Source organism: Clinocottus analis, unplaced genomic scaffold (genome assembly GCF_023055335.1).
Source record: "Clinocottus analis isolate CAN_PGR_092001 unplaced genomic scaffold, fCliAna1.0.p SCAF_208, whole genome shotgun sequence".
Taxonomy (NCBI): Eukaryota; Metazoa; Chordata; class Actinopteri; order Perciformes; family Cottidae; genus Clinocottus; species Clinocottus analis.
The window spans coordinates 5,001-15,653 of NW_027175941.1; the positions used below are offsets into that span (position 1 = coordinate 5,001).

At 40.7% G+C, this 10,653-nt stretch overlaps 1 protein-coding gene across 1 annotated transcript; it reads left to right on the forward strand.

Annotated features, from left to right (window-relative positions):
* The first annotated feature begins 819 nt into the window (after positions 1-819).
* Positions 820-6,585, forward strand: LOC137791942 (LIM/homeobox protein Lhx8-like). Its single transcript, XM_068587158.1, has 8 exons — positions 820-973; positions 1,338-1,493; positions 1,979-2,100; positions 3,559-3,779; positions 4,160-4,263; positions 5,222-5,317; positions 5,481-5,658; positions 5,830-6,585. The coding sequence occupies exons 1-8, from the start codon at positions 899-901 to the stop codon at positions 5,904-5,906; spliced, it is 1,029 nt and encodes a 342-aa protein (XP_068443259.1). The 5' UTR covers positions 820-898; the 3' UTR covers positions 5,907-6,585.
* Positions 6,586-10,653: the final 4,068 nt, after the last annotated feature.

The window sequence follows — 10,653 nt, forward strand, 5'->3', positions numbered from 1 at the left end:
ATTTGTGTGAAAAGTATCTAAACATCCGCTATATACGCTGCATTAATATGCCCATATAGTGTGTAAACGAAATGCATGTGGGTCCAAACCATAGAAGGATTAGCAATTAATTTGAGAGGCAAAACAAATGTCAAGGAATGAAGGGGCCAATGCGTGCAGGATTTATTATTGTATTGTACCCATTATTTGATTGACACATTATATTCCGCTGTCTCTTCATGAGAGGTCGATCCACAAAATGCGTTTGGGCCAAACCTGCATTAGTGTAGTCACCTCATTCATCCCACGTCCAATACAAGCTAAACATTACACAATTATGCAATTAATAATAATAGTTATTATTATTCCGATTAATACCATTATTGCTTTTATCATCATCATTACTATTTTATTATATTTATTTTATTTTGTATAGATAAAAGGCAGAACGCAGAGTATGCCATATCAGAACACGGGGGACATTTCCCCAGGTGAAACTCATTCCGTTAAAGAGGTCTATTTAGGTGAAGGTGAGGAGGAAGAGGAGCACACCGGGACGCCAACATCTGATGGCTCGTTATCGCGTGCACTTGCGCAATTAGCCGGAATCTTATTCAGCTGTGCTCGAGGGTCGGTGAAAGCTAATTGTTTACTATTGAGACCTCGTTATGGCCCCTGCTGCACGGCCTTTTACGACGTACAGAAAAAAAATTAAAGGAAAAAGAGTACAAGGCACACACACACCCTTTTAAAAAAAGCAGTATTTTGGTTATTTTATAAATTATATTTAAAAAAAATGTGTATGTGTGTGTTTGAGACGGTGTGGTAATGACAGCGGTTGTCATGGAAATATGAACGGGACCGTATAGCGACTTGGGCGTCATAGTGTCTCGCGCATCACCCCGCACTCGCTGACACAATGTCGGAGGATGAAAGGGGACCGTCAGAGGCTGTTTTCACTCAGCTCCAACAAGGACAAGTTTATGTCGACACGGTAGGTGTTTTCAGTCCCAAACCAACAACTAGTATTCTTCTTTTCTGCAGTCTCTCGAGGCGTAAACGTTGTGAGGTGTCGAAATGTACAGCTCGCGCGTCAGGTAGGCCACTTTTAAAGTGCCGTGGAATGAAGCCAAGGGGGAGATCATTGACCTGTTGTCATGGCTTACAATATGCTAGCCAAACAACGCTATTTTACTTCTCAGACGTCTCAAAAGTCGGACCTTTGCTTTACTTGCGTGAACTTTAGTCGAACGTTTGTTTTCGTGACATGTCTTTTAAGAAATGGCATTTCCTTAACTCTTAACACGTGTTCAAACTCTGAGTAATGGTGACATTGTCAGGCTATCTGCTTCTGACAGGGTTCCTCTGGGCCTGATGATATTTTCGAGGACTCCTCCTCTCCATCCTCTTTCTCCTCGTCCTCCTCGGCCTCCGTGCGCACAGTGGGCTCCCTGCAGGGTAAAACCCCGTGCACCTCCTGCGGCCAGGATATAGAAGACAGATACCTCCTCCAGGTCAGACACACTCATGGCGAGATATCACGTGACGACAAATTAGGGCATTAGTAAAGTGTGTGTGTGTGTGTGTGTGTGTGTGTGTGTGTGTGTGTGTGTGTGTGTGTGTGTTCCACCTATCATGTAGGCTAAGGCTCCATTTAATTATTTTAAGAATAATATTTTGTATATTTTTTTACAGTCAAAGATTATAATTAAGCAAGAGCCTATCTGCATTTTAAAACTACAAACTGTAATACACAAGAATACACACATTTTGCAGTCTCTGCTACACACTTATTATTTAATTATTTGATAAGCACATTAGCATACAGGCTAAGTGGCTCATGAGAACTTTGTGATAAATAACCAGTCGGATCTAAAATTACAGTCCCTAAAACAAATTCACTGTGAAGAATTTGAGCATCCTCAGTTATAAAACAAAACATCAAGGGATGTGTAAAATGTCACTTGAAGCATAATTCATTTATTTTCCTCCCGCTCAGGTGAACAACCTGTCCTGGCATGTACGCTGCCTTTCCTGCAGTGTTTGTAACACATTGCTGGGGCGACACGTGAGCTGCTACATCAAGGACAAAGATGTTTTCTGCAAACTTGACTACTTCAGGTGAGTCAGTTCCGACAGTTTATCTCCAGTCACACTTTTGTATGAATAAAGATCATGTAAGGAACATAAAAAACAGAGGGCTTCATTTGATATCAAAGGTTTTTAGTGATTTTATTAGCCTGCCTGCCTAAACATTACAATACAATCATTACAGAGAATAATGATCATATCTGAAAATGAGCATTTCATATAGTGTTTGAAGGGGAAATAAATATGATGGCAAGTGAGCTGTTAGCTCCATGGACGAAACGCAGAGGAAGGAAGGAAAATTGTTTAGTTACGTTGTACTTTGTGTTTGAGGTGCAAGATTGCTGGAGCGGAGTTCAATCATAATTTATATATTATAAACATATCCCATCCTGAATGCCTTAAATTATTGACAGCATGTAATAAAAAGAAAACAAGTCCTTTTAATCTATTCTTTCTTTTAGGTTACAATCCGAGAACAAAAATGTAACGAACTGCTCTGCACGTTTAGCTGAATCTGGTTGACCAACCAGAAAGAATTCTGTCAGCAGTGCTGGTGCCTTTTTCTTTTAGTGCATAGACTGTTTTGAACATATCTATTTTGACGAACCTCTTAGAGGTAGAGTCTCTGACTGGAGTTTACATGCAGATGACTCACAGGAAAGCCCAAGTGGAGGCTGACAACTGCTCTAACAAAGACTGAGCTCCGAGTAAGCTGAGAGGCACAACATATGAAGCACAGGGGTATCTGTGCCAAGAAAATAATCTGTATGCCTTTTATCAGAGTAAAATTATTATTGCGCCAGAATGGATAACAATTTGTTTACAAAGAATTGCTTTAATTTTTTTGCTTCGATGACATGTCTTCCATAGTCGTAAGAAAACATCCAAAACACACAATAAGGAGTTTATTTTACTATTTTTCTATTTGCCAGTCTAGATTTTGCCAAAATTTACCAAATTTTGGCATGAGATAATGCATCAGTTGCATATTTAATCATAATATTTAATTTGTTATACAACAAATATGTATGTACTTTAAAGGTAGTTTTCTTCATATAATTTTTTTCTCAGACTCGGAGCCAGAAATCGCTACTTCAATGACACTTGCATACAGAACATTTTAGTTTCATTCCTCTCTATATTGTAAATGTTTTTACAGAGGGTTTTGTTCATATATCATTCATGTTCAAAACACGGTGTGTGTGTCTATGAATGTATGAATATAAGGAGTAATTTGCATATTTAAACATGTCAAAAACAAATGGGACAAATAATTGTATAAATGTAATCAACTGGTGAAGTTTCATGGCAATATCTAAAACAAATATTGATCTGCAGCAGGGCCCGTAAAGACCTGCTCACAGGATCTCCTTTAAAGAATAATCGCTTGACCTAGATGATTCCATCACTGATCAATTGCGTCCTCACAACTCTCCTCACCTCCAACCAAAGCTGAGTGACAGCTCCATCTTCCACGTCTCTGTTCAGGAGGTATGGGACCCGCTGTGCCCGTTGTGGCCGCAACATCCACTCCAGCGACTGGGTGCGTCGGGCCCGGGGCAGCACCTTCCACCTGGCCTGTTTCTCCTGCACCTCCTGTAAGCGCCAGCTGTCCACCGGGGAGGAATGCGGACTGCTGGAGAACCGGGTGTTCTGCCGGCCACACTATGACCTCATGATGCAGAACATCATACGCGTTAAAGTGAACGGTGAGTTAAGGGAAGAGAAACAAGGGACTGGTTAAGCAATGCAAAACTAAATTGAAGATTGATTTTAAAAATAATATTTAATTCAGTTTACTTTAAATAGCCCAAAATCACAAATATAAAATTTGCCTCCAAAGGGCTTTACAAACGACACGTATAACATCCCTGTCCCGGGACCCCACATCGGATAAGAAAATACCAGATGAAATGTTAAGCTTTCACACATGTTAATTACCCACTGTGGCTACGTGCAGGTGGCAGTTTAGATGCCAAATACTCAAAACATGTGCCAGTGCCAAGATGTGCACGGGAGGAGCTTGTCTGAAACGAGGGCTATAATTAAAAAATGTCAAATGACCCATGTTGCACTTATTGTCTTAAAGAGCAACCAAAAGAACCGGAGGAAGAGGCAGAGAAAGAAAAGTCCAGTGCCATGACCAGACCTGCTAAGAGGGCCAGGACTAGCTTCACTGCGGACCAGTTACAGGTACAGCCGAGCCAGTCTGTTGGCTTGTCCGCTGCTGTGGTTACTGGCCTGTTTATTCTGTGTACCACAGTGCAGGTGGGGGAGAAATGGTGAAGTAACAACTACTTTGGACGGATACAAAACCAGAAAATGACACAGTTCAACAAGTGGACGTAATGCGCTATTTAACATTTTACATACGGTTTATAATGGGTAATGCTAGATCTTTACAGGGGTCATAATATACCTTTTGCACGGGTCCTCATAGACCTTTTGCACGGGTCCTCATAGACCTTTTGCACGGGTCCTCATAGACCTTTTGCACGGGTCCTCATAGACCTTTTGCACGGGTCCTCACGGGTCTCTTGTATATTCTAATTTACACGGGTCCTCATAGACCTTTACACGGGTCATAAAAGACCTTTACACGGCAGAGTAAACGCAGGTCTCTGTGATTAGACAAATAATGCTCCTGTATGCAACAGGGCTAGAATTAATGATATTTGTCAGTTACATCTGTGAAAGTTAACAATGCAATGACCCATCTGACTGAGCACACACCAGCTCAGAATATCAATTTTAATCATTCAGTACCACTTTTATCAGCTGCCAGCAGGTGGGGCTGCTCTGCTCCTAATTCTACCGATACTGTGATTAGTATAAGCGAGTAGCCTGTAGTACTAAACCCTGGTAACATCAGTTAATCTCATTAGATGTCAAAAGTAAGTAGTGTCTAAATCAGAGTTAAAATGAGAGTGAATGTTTGACTTGGAGTTGTTGAGTGGCCAGACACATGACTTTGTTGATGCTGAATGTGTAACTATCACCTAGCTCTGATGTGGTCTGCCCTCTAGTGTACATTGTATTTGAACACAAACGGGTCTCTTGTATATTCTAATCTGTTATAGCAACATGATCAAACTCGACAACACATGCAACTGTATCAACAAGTTCCTCTCTGTCATCTTCACATGTGCAGGTAATGCAAACCCAGTTTACTAAAGACAACAACCCAGACGCCCAGACTCTGCAGAGACTGGCAGAGAGGACTGGTCTCAGTCGCAGGGTCATTCAGGTAAAGCCCCTGGCTCGTGAACACTCAAACATTTGATTAAGAAATCTCCGTCAGCCTTTGGGATGCATTCCTCCCAACAGAGAGGGGACGATAGCTTTGTATGGTGACACTGCAGGACTGGGGCGGCTCCAAATCCAGTTACTTGTCCATTCTCCTCGTTAAGGTTTGGTTTCAGAACTGTCGAGCTCGTCAAAAGAAATACATCAGCCCAAATTCTGCCTCCTCCTTGATGACATCGTTTGATCCTGGTCAGCTGACGCCGCCAATGATGGAGGACTTGCAATACACAAGCTATATTTCTCCAGATGCGCCCCTCCTCGCCACACTGACGTATATGGATGGTGAGGAACACGAACACAGATTGCTGTGCTTTTCAAAGATGTTTAGATCGCTGCTGACAATATTGAATCTCCAATAGCAGATCTGGTGAAAGCTTTCGATATGAATCACTTATCCACTGCAATGTATTACATCCTGTCATTCATCATTTTTTACTCCTTTAACTTCTTCAGTCCAAAGTCCGGACCCGCTTTTGCTTCAGCCACTCATCTCCCATTCGCTGACACAACTGCCAGTCAGCCACGCCTGAGCTACAGCCCGCCTCTTGACAACAGAAGCCAATGACAGTGTCTCAAGATAACAGCAGCAGTTAATCCAATCAATGAGTTAAATGTTCACAACCTAATGTGTGAGCAGACATTGAAATAATTTCACCAAATCACACAGATTCACAGGTGGCGATGACTGTGAATGAAATTTTTGTTAATATGTATATGCTGTGCATTTCTTTGTGTTTAATTTATTTGGAGAAAATGATAAAATGGCACTTGTCAGAAAAAAACATGTAAAACAGAGTATGTGGTTTTCAGTTGGTTGGTAATTTAAGGGTGTTTGAGGATAATAAAATTGTCAGTTGGGCACTGTCAAGAGAGACTGAATCAAGCGGCTCCTACTGTATGAAGAGCACTTAAGGAAAAGTTTGTGCTAATGAAAACTCCTGGGGTGTCGCGCACATACACAAAGTAAGAAATGCAGCAAGTATGCGCCTCTCAAAACATACACGCCTCTTCTCTTGGAAAGCAAAGCATGTCATTACAAGCAATACAAGGTTCCATGTTTCCTCAGAGGGAACATCAGCTAGCAGCCATGATGTATGAAGGACACACTGGGAGTGTTACGTGTTTGACATGCTGGAAATTAAAGTCTGCGGCTGTCACACAAAGCTCACTTTCACTTGATTCTTTCCTGGAATAAAGGCGCTCTTCAAAGATGTGACAGTGTGCAGTACTTGTACTCAGGACGAGCTGCATTACTTGTACTCCTCAGGAGGAACTGCAGTATTTGTTTGTCTTATCTGACAGTTGTAGATCTGACTTCACACATGAAACATGATCAGTTTGATTATGATGCAAGCAGTTAAATTATTATTTTTTCCCTCAACATTAAAATACTGCTTACATTTTCTGCATTTGTAATGATACTATTTATACATATCTGATAATATAACTGCTGTTAGCATTTTACTTCATAACTACATATTGTTGATAACTCATGTCCTGAGGGATTTATGCATATTAAAGTCTAACATTTAATGTGTCTCTTGAATTAGAATATTATGTATTCTGAAGATTAAATTCATAAGTCTTCTGCATACTTCACAACATAATTCTGGTTTGTCCTTAATTATATGCTAATGTGTTCAAAGTTAATGAGAATGTTATTGTAAAAACATGTTGATTAAATAGTGTATTCTGTTTTAAAGGATCATTTTAAAGACTGTCATCTTCTGCCAATTTGCAAGCACTAAAGCTACACTCACTAATGACTTATACACATGAGGACTTGCCATCAGTATTTTGCTGGCTGTGAGTGAAGCTAGAGACAAATGAAAATAACTAAGTGATGATCAAAGACACACGTCAAGTCTTTATTTCCCATGAGTTATAATACATCCATTTTGCAGTTGTATATGTGAAAAAGCTGAGTATGAATTGATTCAACGTTCATCTTTCTGGTGAAGTAAAGAGACAGCTTATAGAATATCAAAGGTTTCAAACGGCAGAAACCTTTTGGGTGCAAACACCAGTAGGTGTCGGTCCTGCTGCTGCTTGTCCAGCTCCTTCTCTCCCTGTGCTCTCCTGTCTGGCCTTTTTCAAGCCTCCCAGGCCTGCTTCTGTTAGGTGCCTTAAGCACCTGCAGCTGGGTGAGTGGTGAGGCAGTCTGGGAGATGTAGTGTAGCCCACGGTGGCCATTTTGTGGTGTTGGTGCTGCTCCTGAGTGGGAATGTAGCGCCCCTCCACTACCTGTCCCCTTGTGATGCCACAATATATGTAGGGATGAAAGACTCAAGTTATATAACTGAGGTTATGAATGCTGTCTGAACAAACCTCTGCAGAAACCCTCAGAATACATGTAGGAATAAAATGGTAAAATGGACATATACAGCATTTTTCTAGTCTTCCGACCACTCAAGGGGCTTTAACACTATATGACAACATTCATCCACTCATGGGAGGAGGCACCATGCAGGGTGCCACATCAGTATCATCAACCATTCATACACTGTAGGCGCAGCTACGGGAGCAATTTTAGGGTTGCGTGTCTTGCTTAAGGACACATCGACACGGGCTAGTGGCACTGGGGATCGAACCGCCAATCCTCTGATAGAAAGACGGTCCTGCTCGCCACGAAGCCACAGTCGCTCCATTCTGGTGGATGTAAGAGCTGCTGGAGTCTGAGAACAAACTCATGGAGAGAAAACATCCTTTAAAGAGATGTTTAGTACAGGTGAAGAGTGTCAAAACATTACCTCAAAGATATCACCATGAAACTTCACCAAAGATTCACAAATGTGCATAAAGATTTACAAATGCGCACAGAACAATTCACAAATACATTTGATTTACAAATGGACACACAATGATTCACAATCATTCAAAGGATGTGCTCCATCACAATGTCATGGCAGTCATCCACCACCTGAGGGTGCCACAGAGCAACTCTTGTCAGGCAGAGAATCAGCTGGAGCTGGAGGGGATGATCTAAAGGGTGGTTGTAAAACCTTCTTTGGAGCCAAAGCGTCAAAAAAAAAAAATAATAATAATGAAGACAAACATTTCCACTGTAGAAAAATACTATAGAAATATACTTTATAAGTAAAAGTACTTAAATAAATAAATATATATATATATATATATATATATATATATATATATATATATATATATATATATATATATATATATATATATATATATATATTTATTTATTTATTTATTTATCACACAAAAAAGGTAATGCATAGACACAACCACTGCTGATAAATTGGCGGTGTCCATTGGAGTCTGTCCAATCTAGAGTTCAAGACAAATATGTATTGTGGTGATTATGGAAACAGCTGAGCCATAAATAAAGTCATTATTCTGGATAAACCATCAAATATTAGCTCAGATTGTCAACTTGGCCCATTTTCATGCTCTTCTTGTGTCTATGAACTTTGTCCAGTCCCTTAAGATCTTACGTCACCTCAGCATTTTGTGCAAAACATGATTGAGCACAAAGCTACTGAGTGTGCAGATCTCAAGGCCAAGTCTATGAAAAACAGTATGTGGATTGTTACAGTAAGCGGTATGAGTGAGATCGTTCCACCGGAGCTGGACTGTAACTCAGTTGTCCAGTCCAGATGCCTGGAAACCAGGAGGAGGAAGAGGAGGAAGAGGCAGAGGAGCACCACAACACGGTGACCGCCAACCACAAGAGAGTTGTGGAAAAAGGGGTTGAAATAAGGTAAAGTGAAAATGTGTGAAAAGGAAAGAGTGGAAAGAGAGATGTGGTCTGAGCTTTCCATGCGCTCATAAGCACTGGAATTAGGTATCAATCAAAGGAGACTTCCTACTGTGTGTGTGTGTGTGTGTCTGTGTGTGTGTGTGTCTGTGTGTGTGTTTGTCGGATAGAGATATAAGCGCATAAGATATGTGCAGATACTGTCACACATCCATCAACTGAGATCCTGAGAGATTGTGATTGACTACAATCTCGATTTATAGGAAGTGAAGAAAAATAAAAGAACCGGAAGACTGTTCATGACTGGAGTCCACTTCCAAAGGGCTCCAGGAGGCTGTTTGAAATGTCACATAATCTTAGACGAGTTCTCAAGCGTCTACAGTATTAAAAAGTCCGTATAGCCGCACAAATAACTCGAGATTATCTTGTGATCGGATCACTGAATGGGGCCATGGGTGTAGAGGGGTGGAGAGGGGTGGAGGTCAATGGCCCCTTCTCCACTCCTACTCCTTACTTTCAGCAGACGTACAGACAGAAATATTTACACCTGGCAAAGTACTCGAAACCGCTTCTGTGGTAGCTCTCAGTCGTCAGTAAAAGTTTTTGGAACGTTTCTGCAAACTGAAGAATGTGGACGTTTCGCATTCGGTCAGAGCAATTGATGAATTTGCAGAGCCTTTATTGTCATTATGCAGCACAGAGATGCACAACAAAATGCAGTTGTAGTCTATTTGTTACACAACAAACACATGAGAAACACATTCCTGGAGTGCATTTATTTTATTTGCATCATAAGAAATATGAACAGCAGCAACAAAAACTATTTATATTTCAATTTAACACGCTTTGTTTTCTGATTTTGATGAATGTATCGCATTGTATTCCATTAGTGATAAACACGTACTACAAAAATAAAACATAAGCAGCTGTTATTGAAAGGTACGTGGTATAAAAACCAGATGGAAAGTGTAGGTGTGATGTGTCGTGGATGGGTCAAACAAACACAGAACTTTCACCCAGAAGACCGTTTATGAGTGTTTCTGAGAGCGTGACACGAGCGAATATGTAATGTATTCATGTAACTTATTTTTGTTTCAGAAACACCCACATTCAACCCACGTGTGTGTGCAGGAACGTTTAAAGGAATTATCTTTTGTTCTGGCCGATGTTTCGAAGCATCATCAGAATTCTGCCAATTAACGGTAACAGCCTTTAGGGATAAATCCTACTGTGTGGAGATTATGAACTTTCATAGCCCGTCTGCGTATGGCTGTATCAACCCAAGGCTGGCAACCCACACTTTGAAATACAACCTAAACTCCACTTTGCAGGCTGTACTTTGCTCAACTGTCCATAAAATCATCATCCTCCTTTCTCATAAGATGGTTTCACTTAACTTTATGTCCTCTAAGAGCATCACATTGTGCACGATTAAAGAATAATCCTTGTTTAAGTGCTTTAAATATAACACACATGACATGTTTTTTTATTTATTCAAATAAATGATTGCGTTTGCAGTTACTGATCGGGTGAGCAGAGACAGGTTGAGTCCG

Excerpts from the sequence above, each read along its gene's own strand:
- LOC137791942 (XM_068587158.1), top strand. The coding sequence starts at position 899 with ATGTCGGAGGATGAAAGGGGACCGTCAGAGGCTGTTTTCACTCAGCTC. Across the intron at positions 3,780-4,159 it reads CATACGCGTTAAAGTGAACG|AGCAACCAAAAGAACCGGAG; the intron begins GTGAGTTAAGGG and ends ATTGTCTTAAAG. Across the intron at positions 4,264-5,221 it reads TCACTGCGGACCAGTTACAG|GTAATGCAAACCCAGTTTAC; the intron begins GTACAGCCGAGC and ends TCACATGTGCAG.